The 14,177-nt window shown below is 34.8% G+C and overlaps 2 protein-coding genes across 9 annotated transcripts in view; one reads left to right on the forward strand and one right to left on the reverse strand.

Annotated features, from left to right (window-relative positions):
- The window catches only part of LOC131160056 (protein ALTERED PHOSPHATE STARVATION RESPONSE 1), a 37,691-nt gene extending 33,814 nt beyond the window's left edge, over nt 1–3,877 (forward strand). For both annotated transcript variants that reach the window (XM_058115367.1, XM_058115368.1), the window contains one exon: nt 3,109–3,877. In XM_058115367.1, coding sequence (XP_057971350.1) covers nt 3,109–3,564 — 456 coding nt within the window. In that variant the 3' untranslated portion in view covers nt 3,565–3,877. The remainder of the gene's footprint in view (nt 1–3,108) is intronic.
- Nucleotides 3,878–5,699: 1,822 nt separating this feature from the next.
- Nucleotides 5,700–9,034, reverse strand: LOC131160058 (zinc finger BED domain-containing protein DAYSLEEPER-like). Of its 7 annotated transcripts, XR_009137915.1 has the most exons (5): nt 8,559–9,020; nt 6,848–7,219; nt 6,626–6,756; nt 6,297–6,356; nt 5,700–5,997 (listed from the first exon to the last, which is right to left on the reverse strand). XR_009137915.1 is itself a non-coding variant. In XM_058115371.1 (4 exons), exons 2-4 carry the CDS (start codon nt 7,187–7,189, stop codon nt 6,353–6,355), a joined length of 477 nt encoding a protein of 158 aa, XP_057971354.1. In that variant the 5' UTR covers nt 7,190–7,219; nt 8,559–9,020; the 3' UTR covers nt 6,037–6,352. The 7 variants fall into 7 exon arrangements, 3 of the variants coding, with proteins under 3 accessions (XP_057971354.1, XP_057971353.1, XP_057971352.1); XR_009137917.1 differs by lacking the exon at nt 5,700–5,997 and having other exon boundaries at nt 6,037–6,356; nt 6,848–6,902; nt 8,559–9,034; XR_009137916.1 differs by lacking the exon at nt 5,700–5,997 and having other exon boundaries at nt 6,037–6,356; nt 6,848–6,912.
- Between the last annotated feature and the right edge of the window lie 5,143 nt (nt 9,035–14,177).

Genomic DNA, 14,177 nt, shown 5'->3' on the forward strand with positions numbered 1-14,177 from the left:
GACAGGAAGCTGCTTGGTTGTAAGTGGGTTTTTAGAAAGAAAGAACCTACTTCAGAATCAGAAGGGATAAAATATAAGACTAGTTTAGTAGCAAAAGGATACAAACAGGAAGAAGGTATAGATTATAATGAAAATTTTCTCCTGTTGTTAAGCATGCTTCTATTAGATCCTTTTTAGCATTGGTTGCCATGCATGATTTAGATCTGGAATAGGTGGATGTAAAGACAACTTTCCTTCATGGTGAGTTGGAGGAAGATATCTTTATGGAGCAACCGGAGGGGTTTGTGGAACAAGGTAAAGAACGCCTGGTATGTAAGTTGAATAGGTCTCTTTATGGTTTAAAGTAATCCCCTAGGCAATAGTATAAGAGGTTTGATTCTTATATGTTGAGGATTGGGTATGTTAGAAGCAGTTATGACAGTTGTGTTTACTTTAGATTGCTTAACAGTGGTGTATATGTGATCCTTATGCTATATGTGGATGACATGTTGATTGCCTCTAATAGTACTAATGAGTTGAATGTGTTGAAAGCCAGGTTATAGGATGAGTTTGAGAGGAAGGATCTTGGTGTAGCTAAAAGGATCCTTGACATGGAAATCAGGAGGGGCAGACAACAAAAAAAGTTGTGGTTGTCACAGGGTAAGTATATTGAGAAGGTGTTAGAAAGGTTTAATATGGATAAGGCGAAACCGGTAAGTACATCTCTAGCTGCTCATTTTTAGTTGTTTGCTAAACTGTGTCTCTCTACTGATGAGGATAAGGTGGATATGGCTAGTGTGCCTTATGCCAGTGCAATAGGGAGTCTGATGTATGCTGTGGTATGTAGTAGACCAGACTTGTCATTTGCAGTTAGTTTGGTAAGCAAATATATGGCTAATCTAGGTAGAATCCATTGGAATGTGGTGAAATGGATTTTCAGATATTTGCGTGACACTTCTGATTATGGTATCTTGTTTGAAAGTAATGATGATTGTAATGTTCAGGGTTATGTGGACTCCGATTATGCAGGTGATTTGGGTAACAGGAGGTCTACTTTTGGCTTTATTTTTACATTGGTTGGTGGTTCCATTAGTTGGAAGGCTATGTTGCAACCTACTACAACTTTGTCTACTACAGAAGCTGAATACATAGCTTTGGTAGAGGCAGGTAAGGAGGCTTTGTGGTTAACTGGACTGATTTAGGAACTTGGTGTTATGCAAGATAGGTTACACGTATTCTGTGATAGTCAGAGTGCGATCCACTTGGCAAGGAATTAGGTCTACCACTCTCGCACGAAGCATATTGACGTGCGGTACCATGCAGTTTGAGGTTGGGTTGAAAGTGGTAAGTTCCCGTTATTGAAGATCCACACAGATGGAAATGCTGCAGATATGCTCACGAAGCCTGTTACATTAGCTAAGTTCAAGCTCTATCTGGACTTAGTTATTGTAGTCTCTTGTTGATTGTTGACAGAGCATCCAAGAGCGTGGGGATGGAATGTTGTGCTTGGCTTTAATTAAAAGCCAAGGTGGAGATTGTTAAAAAATATGTTTTTTTTTTTCTTTTATTTATTGTGGCTTTTATCACAACTATTGGATCGTCTCTAAATCCAACGGTTGTGTGGTGTCATATATATGTTTGTAAGTCATGGGAAAAAGAGAGTATTGCTTGTCATTTTGTGTAAGGAGAGCTAGAGGGGCTTTCTCTCTAGGAAGATTTTTTCTTCATTGGTTTGACAAGTGAAGGGGTGTACAAGGGATCTGGGATCGGGGAGAGTCTGATTAGATCTTATACTGCCATCGTTTCATAGTGGATTTTTCTCTAAGTGCACGCTCTGTGGACGTAGGCAATCTTTCTGAACCACGTAAAATCTCTCGTCTACATTTTTTCTATGAATGTTCTTTGTACTATTTATTTTTTTGATCGGAAGATTAAAATCACTGCGTGTCAACAGAAACTATAAATTTAAATTTGTAGGCATAACCCTACCAAAATTGATTGCTATTTTTGGATTCATTGCGACAGAAATATTCAACAAATGTGTGTGGGTGTGAGTGAGTGGGTGTGAGTGTGTGTGTGTGTGTGTGTGTGTGGGTGTGAGTGTGTGTTCCCTTTTTAAACACCTGTTGGCAAATGGGAAAACCCATAATCTTCTTTCTTTTCTTTTTTGTACTCTTTGCATACATTCTTTCTCCAAATACCCTTCAGGAATTACGTAAATGCAAATTTCTTATGTCCTAAAAGGCTTATTATTGAAGCAAGGATATTTGGATTGCTTTTATGGGTGCTATCTGCGAACAGTCAACTATGTAGGTTGGTCTCTATTGTATCCTCGATACAATTTTCTATTCAGCTCATTTGTAAACTGCTCGGTGGGGGTGAATTCAGCTCGTTAGTAATGGTGGGTTTGTCTCTATTCAGCATTTTGCAACAAGCCCACCATTACTAAATGCAAATTTCGTATGTCCTAAAAGGCTTATTATTGAAGCAAGGATATTTGGATTGCTTTTATGGGTGCTATCTGCGAACAGTCAACATTGTAGGTTGGTCTCTAGTGTATCCTCAATACAATTTTCTATTCAGCTCATTTGTAAACTGCTCGGTTGGGGTGAATTCAGCTCGTTAGTAATGGTGGGTTTGTTGCAAAATGCTGGAAATTTGGGTGCATACTTGCCATGTATGCATTTATGAACTCTTGGATCTTGCTGTTTCCTATCTACTACTGGTGTTTGTTGCAAAGCTGGAAATTTGGGCACAGGAGGGGGACGGCAAGGAAGTAATGGAATTTTGATTCTTTGTTGTCTCATGCTTCTGTGAGTTTGCATTCATGAAGAAATGAAACAGGAAGGTGTCTACAGGATAGTTCTCCATGTATAGGGTTGATGGCATTGTTATTTTTTTTTTTTTTTTGTACAACATGTCTGTCCTTGTCAGATAAGTGGGTTGACTTTTTGGGAAGAAATAGACAAGGTCAATATTATCAATATTTGGTGACATTTTTTATTTTTGAACCTTGAAATGATTTTTGATTTGAGTGTTTTTTTCTCTTTTTTCACTTCAGTAATTCACATAGATTAAATTACATGTTGGGATGTTCCCCCTTTAATGAGTTGGTTGGCTCTTTCACAGGTCACCTCAGAAGCCATTAAGAGCCTTTTATCTGCTGTCCAGTCCATAGTGTTGCAGCAGTTGGATGAATATAACCTGGAGAAGAAATGTGATAAGCTTGAGAAGAAATTACAGAAGGAGTTGGACTCACTAGCTGAGATGGAGATAAAGCTAGAAGGGAACTCTACTGCTGGCGATACAGGACCAAGCTTAAGCCCCAGGCATCCATTGTCAGTTAAACGGACCAAAACCGAGGCCTTGAAGAAGCTGTTGAATGGTGAGAAATCAAAGTATCTGAACTCAATCCAGCTTAGCCGCACCATGACACTGAATAACCTTCAAACGAGCCTCCCTAATGTATTCCAGGCATTGAAGGGATTCTCTAGTGCTTGTACGCAGGCCCTTGAGGCTGTGCACTGGCAGACCAATCCAGAAGCTTGCCACGATGATGATGGATTGCATATACCAGTGGCATAAATTTGTTCAGATCATACGAGGAGAGGTGAGGTTGGAAAATTTGTGAGATCATACATTTTGTTATGTAGCTATTATAGGAAATCGCGGGGTCCTGGTACTTTCAGTGAGTATTTTAACAGGTTAAAAAATCAAGTGAAATTTTATCTAAATCATCAGAAAGTTATGTAATGCTTTCTGGCTTGTAATTGAGGCATTTGATGGTATGTATATGTCATTGAATTGTTTTGCATATAAATGCTTTGTAGCATTTAGAAATTGAATGTATCATTTTGCAGCACTTTTCAATGGTGAGGTTGGAAAATTTGTGAGATCATACATTTTGTTATGTAGCTATTATATGAAATCACGGGGTCCTGGTACTTTCAGTCAGTGTTTTAACAGGCTAAAAAATCAAGTGAAATTTTATCTAAATCATCAGAATGTTATGTAATGCTTTCTGGCTTGTAATTGAGGCATTTGATGGTATGTTATTGTCATTGAATTGTTTTGCATATAAATGCTTTGTAGCATTTAGAAATTGAAAGAATAACTGGTGAGCACATTTCTGTTGCTGTATATGAATCTCAGGACTCTTTAAAGTACTTAATTTTTATTTTTCATCTCTTTTAAGAAAAAAATTTGAAAAATATTTTATTTAGATTTTTGTTTTGTAAATTGAAAACAAAATTTGAATTTGCTAAAGGAATTTCTCTCTTTCTTCTGCCTCGAACCTCATCATTTCTACTGCTCCATCTGTTTTTTGTCCCCATATTTGCTTTATACGCTAGCTTGCTGCTCTTGACAGGCTCTAATCCATGAGTGAATTCCTGCAGAAGCTTTGAGAATACATGTCACTGTTTTTAGCAACAATTCAGAAGAGACCAGAGACCATCTGCTTTTCATTTGGTCTCTCATTAACAATCTCTGCAGCAGGGTTATCTCATCTGTTGGCTTTGAAAGAAGGCCCTCAACTTGGCATGATGAAATTAAATATGGGCGGACGCTCTTGGAAAATGCCTTGCTGCTACTGTTGCTAAAAAAGGAAAGTTGGGAGACCACTATTTATTACATATGGAAAACTAGAAAATCAGCAGCTACACTATTTATTACATTTGGAAAACTAGAAAATCAGCAGTTTTCTTAGAAAATTCTGTCTACTGTTCCATCGTGTACTGTTTGACATGAATCTAGCTGGTTCGGGCATTTTGTTTTTGTAATCTGTTCTTGCTAAGCTGTGAGGCTTGCTCTTCTACTTTTTTCCCTCTGTTCTAATATATTCTTTCTTACCACATTTCATTTAAAAAAAAAGCAGAAGGATCTTGCTTGCCATTTTCCAAAGTACATGCCACATGCACATCATGCTTACCAAAAGAAGTTAAAGAGAATTTGTTGGTTGTTCCATTCACCTAAAGCTAAATCGTTTTTATTTGGAATTAGTGATGAGTTTGCGGTAGAAATGAAGGCATGGCGTACTAACCCATGAGGAATGGGGAATTCAACCTAAAGCAGTTCTCGCCTAATAAGGTAAAGCCAATTATCATTTAACCATGCAGGAAGTACTTAGTAAAACCCTAAAGCAGACCGCACAGGGTGTTAAATACAGAGAATCCATATTCTTAAGAATTATAAGACATTTGAAAAAAAAAAAAAATCATGCTCCCACCCTGTTGAAATATTTTCTAAAATAATCGATTTTATGAGTTTTCAAAATCTTCCATTAAGCATTTAAAGTTATGTGGGTTTGTCCCACATTAAGAAAGAGTGAAAAAGGAAAAGTCATTAATAAATAATAAGATGAAATAATTTCTTAAAGTTGGTTAAGAGATAGTGCTAGTGTGTACCCTATAGACCTGGCAAAGCGGATCGGGTCAGTTTATCCGTGGCGGATAAGGCGGATTATCGGGTGAAAAAATCATAATCCATATTCGACTCGTTTAAGTGGCGGATTAGGCGGTTTCGGGTCAGATAATTCATGGCGGATGGGGGGATAATCCGCCATTCTCAAATATAATTTTATTAATAATTTATTTTTTGTCATAATAATTTAAATTGTATACGATAACTTGCGATTAGTTTGTGTATTAACTTTTTTAGTAACTATATCAATCATTCAATCATTTATACTAATTAATAACTTCTCGTTCATGTAAGTAAAATTGCAAGCAATAAAACATAATATATTAATCCCAATCCAACTCAAAATAGAAATTCAAACCGTGTGACTCGTGTGACTCTAAAATCTAAACATTATAACTATTCTTAAAGTATGTGAGTTTCTTTAAATACAACTATTTTCAAATCGTGTGAATCTCTCAAAATAAAACTATCAATAAACTAAAAAAATCTCAACCCATCCTTCAAATAACTTCAAAATCATTTGAATGCCTTGAATTAATTGAAATGCTTTCATTTGTGACATCAAAGCTTTCATCTTCTTCTCCTCATGTGCCTATCCTGAAAGAATTCAAAATATAATTGAAGTAATGAATCGAATAACATAAATTGAACTTATTAATTAACATCTCAAAAGTTACAAGTTATCAAACTGAAAAAAAAAAATTTACAAATAATTTATTCAACACTACAAGTTAAAACAACAAATAAACAATAATTTATTGACTACATAATTTTTAAAGATAAATAGAAGCACTAGCTGCGCAGCCTGTGCTAGTGTAGTAATGCAGCCTGCGCTAGTGTAGTAATATTCAAATAAAGTCAAACAGAGCAAGATGATACACTAGATGAGGTACGACTTGCTATTTCAACTTGAGCAATATCTTCAGCAAGTTCTTCCTTATCTACAAAATCTTCAACTGCATTCAAAATTCAAAAGATAGAAGAATAAATAAATATTGCAGAATACATAGTAATTATAATAACATAGAAATATAATTAAATAAGCACACCTCCTCGACTATACAGTCAATCACGAGTTAAAATGATAGTTTCAACATTATTAGGCGTAATAGAACTACGTGACATATTTATCACTTTTCCTCCAATACTAAATGCTGATTCCGATGCAACAGTTGATATTGGAATTGGTAAGATATCTCTTGCCATTCGAGAAAGAATCGGATACCTATATTCATGACTCCTCCAAAAGTCCAAAATATCCAATTCTTTATCACAATCTACCATCCGCTTTTTAAAAAACATTTCTAGTTCTGACATTGGAGCTTCTTCATCTTCCTTAGCAAAAGCTTTAAAACCCTAAAAACAAGTATATAACAATAGAAATATAAAAATTTTATAGATGTATAATAAAAGTAAAATAAAATGTGTACTTAAAAAAACATCTTACTTTTAGTGTCACATCAACTGATGTTGCAATAAGTGTCATATGACCACGATCATGACTAGTAGTTGCTTCAAAGGAAGGCATTTTCTTAGAAGCCGAAGGGAATACAAATTGTATCTTAAAACAAGGATCCAAAATAACAGCCATTGCCAAAATTTTACTATAATCTGACCAATATTTGTCAAATTTGCCTTGCATTTGACTAGCTACATTCCTTAAAAAAACATCATCACCCAATGTTGCATTGTCTAATGTTATGGAAAATAGCTTCTTGTCTATACCCCAATTCACCAATAAGTCGATGACTTTGTTACTAAGTGCTAGACCAGTGTGTGGAGGAGGCATGCTTGAAAAACTCAACACTTTCTTCTGAAGCTTCCAATTTTTATCCACAAAATGTGCAGTTAGACATAAATAGCCATCAGTATTTAATGAAGTCTATAAGTCCGAAGTAAGAGAAATTCTACTCGAATTATTCAACAAAAGTTCACGAATATGCTCTTTTTCCTTGAAAAAAACCCTCATAACATCAGCTTTTGCAGTATTTCTTGTCACAAATTTTGTCTATGGATTTAATTCTAAAGCCCATTCATGAATTCCTTCATACTCAACAAAAGAAGAGGGCTAATTGTGTCTCACAATTGCCATTGCCAACTTCCTACGTCATACAGCTTGATCAAGTTTTCGTGTATGCAAAGACAACTTTCCATCACCTTGACTCAATAGCATTTGTTTCAGATCATTATTTTTCTTTCCCATGAATTTTTTTTTATGACAATGTAAGTTTGATGTCTCAGAGTTCTTACTATGGTAGAGATATTTCTTAGGACAATACTTACATTGGACATATTGTTTATCTCCACTTTCAATCAACTCAAAATCTGTCCAAATACTAGATGTTTTTTCCCTAGCTCTTTTTACCTGTGGAGTTGTTTCATTTGTGAGTTCTATGTTTGATGAATCTGGCAGTTGAACTTCTTCTTCACCCATTTCATCATTTTGATCAATTGGATTCGCTATCGATTGAGACATTTTTTTTCCTGAATCCTTGTAATGCATTGCAAAAATTAAGAAATAGGATTAAATATTTTCATTTTAATCTTCACATTATCAACTTTTTTCTTTCATATTTTCAACTTTAAGAATCCTGAAATATATTTTAAGAGAGAAAAAAATTTACAATCATCTAGTTCTTCATAAAAATAAAAATCAACCACAGCTTCTCTTAAAATAAAGGCAAAACATGTAGCTTGGCTAATCCAATCTATACACTAGTCCAATCTTGTCAAACAAATACACCCAAAGATAACTAGACCTACAATAGCCTAGAGTGGATGATTTTTCTTTCCTGGGTAGCAAATAATTTATGAAAAAAAAATTCTATAATCTGAATTCATTTTTCACTTTCCTCCCTTCCTTTCCTCAGATGATCTAATCATAATGTTAGGTCTTACCCGCTAGGCTCTATTTATGATATATATCAAGTACATAACAATGACCACAATATCCTACTAACGTAGCAGTATCACATGCTAAATGACCAAAAATAACCAGCAAGACTCCCCCTCAAGCTGAGAAACCCCAAAGCTTTTATGAATAAATCTGCAAGTGCTAATCAAACGAATGCCAAATTTATTAGAACTGAATGCCAGAACTGAATGACAGATTTATTAGATCTGTAGAAGAACTGAAGAAGAAGAAGAATAATACTTACGAAGGGTATTCTATAGCTGTGTTTGTGTAGCAAAAGCTCCTGCAGCCCTGCTGGTTCGAAGCCCAAGGGGTTCACGATGAACTCATGAAGGCCAGAAGAAGAATAGAAGGCCGAAGGGTCTCCATATCTCACTCTCTCGTCTCGTCGTGCTGGCTCTTTGAAGTTTGAACAGAGATGCTCACGGGCCGCGGCTCGTCAATTGTCACGGTGAAGAATCGAATAGGGCAGCGGCTGTGGCACTCTCTGGCAATAAACTCCAGGCTCCAGCTACTGGTTGTCTGGCTGATCAGATTCAGAGGCTTGTGAATCTGTGATTCTAGGGCTCGAATTGAATTGGGGTTGGGGCTATCGCCTATCGGGTTGGTCTGGGAGCCAGGGACTTGGGAGTGGGACTGTGGGAGAGGCTGAGGGCCTGAGGCAGTGAGGTGCTGAGCGGGGCATGTGGGTCGTGTGAGCACTTGGGCGGTGGGCTCACTAGGTTGGCGCCTGGCAGCTAGCTGGGTTAAAGGGTTTGGGTTGTAGCTTGTTGGGTTGGGCTTTCCTCAGTTAATATTGTAAGCGGGTTAGCGGATATCCGCTGGATAAACCCGACCCAACCCGTTAAGGGGGCGGATATGAAAATGAAAAACCATGTTCAACTCGTTTAGCAAACGGATAATTATAAGTCGTTTAAAATGGGTCGGATGTGGTTCGGATTAACGAATTTTTATCCATTTTGCCAAGTCTAGTACCCTAGTGCACCCATCACATTCGGGCACGTGCGCTTGGAGTGGGCTGTAGAGCTCTAGTGGAGCATTTAGTTGGTGCACAAGCACTTTGCACGCTTATATTGTTGTTCTACCTATTTAAAGACAGAATTAACTCCAAGAATATATAGAAATATTCAATCATTCTCCCTTCTTTTTTTCTCAAAAAGCTTTCACAAATTATATCTTTTTCAATCCTAGGTTCTGTTTTCTACAAAAATAGAATTCTAGTAATTTGTTCAGATTCTTTTAAGGGTGTTTTGCAATTAGTTTTTCATTTTTGTATAACACAAATTAATATCAGATTATATTATGAACTTCATTATATCTTAGAAACATATTTGCTGACTCAATACACACCGATTTGGTGGGGGCAAATAATGTTTTAAGGAAAACTACATTGTAACGTGCCTCAAAACGTTTTCTGTTCTACAACATTTTCTCTATTTATTATTTAACAATCTTAAAACGTTATTTTAAAATGGCTGGTTCTTCAACCTTGAGGGAATTCCCTACGGATTTTTTCAAACTTGAACGATTTGATGGAAGCAATTTCAAGTGCTGGTAGAAAAAAATACACTTTCTTTTTTAGGGTCTCAAAGTGGTAAATGTTTTGACCACCCCCAAACTTGTTGTGAATGGGAATGAGACTTTGGCTCAAGGACGTGCAAGGCTAAAATGGAAACAAGATGATTATATATGCGAAGGCCACATTTGCAATTCAATGTCAAACAATCTGTTCGATCTGCATCAGAATATGACTATTGCAAAAGAATTGTGGGATGCACTTGAGGCTAAGTATTTCATAGATGATGTGACTAGTAAGAAATTTCTAATTGGAAAATTTTTCAATTATACCATGCTTGACAGTAGGTCTATTGTAGAGTAGTTTCATGATATTATGCATATCTTTAACCAGTTTAATCAACATAATAAGACAATGGATGAATGCATTTATGTTTCATCTATCCTGGAAAGAAGTTAGAAAATCTTTGAAACACAGGAAGGATGATATGTCTCTTGAACAATTAGGCCAACATTCCCAAATTGAAGAAGTGTTTAGGCGAAACTAGAAAGGAGCATAAGAGCATACTTCCAAAGTGCATATGATGGAAGAAGGAGGCAGTTCTAAACAACCCCAACATCCCAAAAAATGGAATTTGAAGAGGAAGTTCAATTTTGTCAAGAATCAAATTAAGAAAAAGAAAGGTTCATGCTTCCATTGTGGAGAACCTGGACACTATAAAAATGAGTGGCGTCTTTTCAACAAAAATCAAGATGGAACAAACTCTAACAAGTTGTGGTTATGATTTCTGAAATCAATACTATTGAAGATGACTGTGCATGGTGGATTGACTCAGGTGCAATAAGGTATGTTTGCAAAGACAAAAGTTCATTCTCAAAGTATGAACAGTTGGAAAATGGCAATGTTCTCTACTGTTCTCTACATGGGAAATTTGTCCATTGTTGTAGTCAAAGGCAAAGGAGATGTTACTTTAGAATTTACATTTGGAAAAAGTTTAACTCTCACTGATGTATACCAAGTACCAAAAATTAGGAAGAATTTAGTTTCTGGAAGCCTACTTAATAAGTTTAGCTTTAAGCTAGCGTTTGAATTTGACAAATTTGTACTCTCCAAGGGTGGAATCTCTATGGAAAAAGGATATATGTATGAGGGTATGTTTAAGCTTAATATCAATAAAGTGAATGTTTCTATTTATATTGTTGATTCATTTTCTTTATGGCATAATCATTTATGACATATTAATACTGCAAATTGCATGGTATGGCTAATATGGAATTAATTCCTAGATATGTAAATGACATGGATGATAAGTGTAGTGTATGTATTAAAACCAAAATAACTAGAAAACCTTTTCCTAAAAAAACTATTAGAATTTCTTCTTTACTTCAATTAGTGCATAATGATGTTTGTGACTTGCATGGTACACCTACCATAGGAGGGAAAAAATATTTTCTAACATTTATAGATAATTTTTCTAGATTTGTTATGTTTATCTTATGCATACTAAAGATGAAGTAATTGATAGATTTAAGGTTTATAAGGCAGAAGTTGAAAACCAATGTGACACTAAGATAAAATTTCTTAGATCAGATAGAGGAGGTGAATATCACTTCCTTGACTATTGTGAATCAATAGGTGTGATACATGAAATTTCTGCAGCATATACTCCACAACAAAATGGAGTGGCAAAAAGGAAAAACTGAGTATTGGTTGAAATGGTCAATGTCATGATGTCAAATTCAGGACTAAGTAGTGGTTATTGGGGTGAAGCGTTACTAACTACATGTTGTATATTAAATAGAGTTCCTTTTAAGAGGACTAAGACTTCTCCATATGAGTTATGGAAAAAAGGAAATCCTAATTTAAAATATATTAAAATTTGGGGTTGTACAACAATTGTAGGGTTTCTTGAACCCAAAATAAGGAGATTAGGTGAGCGAGGAATACAATGTGTATTCCTTGGCTATGTCGAACATAGAAAAACATAAAGATTCTTGGTAATTGAAGTAAATGATTCTATAAGATTTAATTCAGTAATAGAATCCAAAGATGCAGTATTCTATGAAAATAAGTTCACTTCCATACAAAAGGTTAGCGATCAAAATAAATTAGTGGAGACTTTGAAACCACTTCGTACTAGTGGTGAACCTTCTGAACCTAGTGAACCTAGGAGGAGTAAGAGGAGGAGAACAACAAAGTCTTTTGGACCTAACTTTATAATCTACCTAGTAGAAGGTACTAGAGAATCACACTCTAGACAAACTATAATTTCACCAAGTGTGGAATCAGATCCTCTTACTTATGGAGAAGCAATGAAGTCTCAAGATTTTGCATTTTGGAAAGAAGCTATAAACAATGAAATGGATTGTAATTAAACCTAGAAATTGGCTGATTTACCTGTTGGTTCAAAACCAATATGTTGTAAATGGATCTTCAAAAAGAAAATGAAGGTAGATGGAACAATTGACAAATTCAAAGAAAGGTTAGTAGCTAAAGGCTTTACACAAAAGGAAGGCATAGACTACTTTGATACTTATGCTCCAATTGCTAGGATTGCAACTATAAGAGTCTTGCTTGCCTTAGCTTCCATCTACAACTTCGAAATCCATCAAATGGATGTAAAAACTACATTCTTGAATGGAGAATTGGATGAAGAAATTTACATGGAACAACCTTAAGGCTTTATTATGTCTGGAAATGAATCTAAAGTATGTAAGTTGGTTCCAAAACAGTGGTGTGAAAAATTTGACCAAGTTATACTTTCTAATGGCTTTAGAATACATGAATCTGATAAATGTGTATATAGTAAGTTCAATAGAAATAAAGGTGTAATTATTTACTTATATGTTGATGATATGTTAATTTTTTGTACTGATATTGAAAGTGTTGAAAGTGTTAAGAAACTATTGTCATCTAATTTTGATATGAAAGATATGGGTAATGCAGATGTGATTCCGGGTATTAGAATAATTAGAAACAATGATAGATTGATTCTCACCCAATCAGACTTTATTGAAAAGATACTGAAAAAGTTTAATCTCTATAATTGCAAATATGTTAGCACATTGTTGACTTTTTAAGTCCGATCCCTATTTTGATGATGACAAAAACTAGGAGCGAAATTGGGTATGCCTGATGAGGCTCCCCCCTCAAAATATGCATAATTTAAAAGATATTCAATAAAGTTTATTTTCACACATGAAGACAAGTTATACATTTAAGTTCAGTGGTTCAATGTGCAGTATATGTTTAAAGCTTACGTAAAAAATATTCAATTGAGCACATTTATCATTTTCCATTTTTGTAAAAAAAAAAAAAAAAGGAGAATAAATGAATTTTAATTTTGCTTATAGATCTTCTCCCCCTTTAGTCCTCGGCAAAAGGGTAAACAAAAAAAATTCCTTTGAAAAAGAGAACATGTAAACTTTCTACCCCTTTGCCCTTGAATTTTTAGAAATATCATGACAAAATTAATTGAAGGAAATTACAAAACATATGTCATGAATGCTTTTAAGCGCAAGACAAGAGATAAGATATATCTTTTATAAAACAGGTTCTTGCCATACAAAATTTTTTTTTAAAAAAAATTCCCCTTTAATAATGACAATAAGTGCTGGGGACAATGTTTGCAATATAATAATTTTAATCACTAAAGTTCAAGCAAACATAATTTTTTTGATAGTCGTTTAAGCACAAACATTTCATAAATTAACCAGAAAACTCAACCATATAGCTCCAAAAAAATAATTCAAACAATTTAATCTTAGATCATATGGCTGAAAGAAGGTTGTGGCAAAACAACAAATTTCAATTTAAGATTTTCAATAAAATCATCATACTTTAATGCACATGCCACAAAAGATTTCTAATCTAAACTATAATGTTGGTGAGCATAACAAGATAAAAATTTAATATTAAGAGCTCCCCCTTTCAGTTTGAGTACGTGCTTAGATGCAATAAATTACTTACACTTTTCAAAAGTTGAATTTCGAGAAGAGTACTAATCAATGTAAGCAGTTGATTTAAATATTTCTATTGGATATTGATTAAACTATTTTCATTCAGCCAGTGAAATCATTCCTATAGAGCACATATGCATCAGAAGACAATATCAGATCATTTTATGTTCATAAACTCCAAGAACAATCCATATCATCTTATAGTTCTATAAAAACAAGATATGATGTTCATGGTTTTCTTAAGAGCCAGAGCACTCAAAATAAAAAACAATGATGATCTGATGCCCATGATTCTACAAGAATGTTACATTAAAGCTCTTTTTCTTAAAATGATGGGGCTCAACTCCTCGGTATACTCTCAAGCACACATAATTGCGTTTACAGTTAA

This window comes from Malania oleifera, chromosome 7 (assembly GCF_029873635.1).
Source record: "Malania oleifera isolate guangnan ecotype guangnan chromosome 7, ASM2987363v1, whole genome shotgun sequence".
NCBI classification, from domain to species: domain Eukaryota; kingdom Viridiplantae; phylum Streptophyta; class Magnoliopsida; order Santalales; family Ximeniaceae; genus Malania; species Malania oleifera.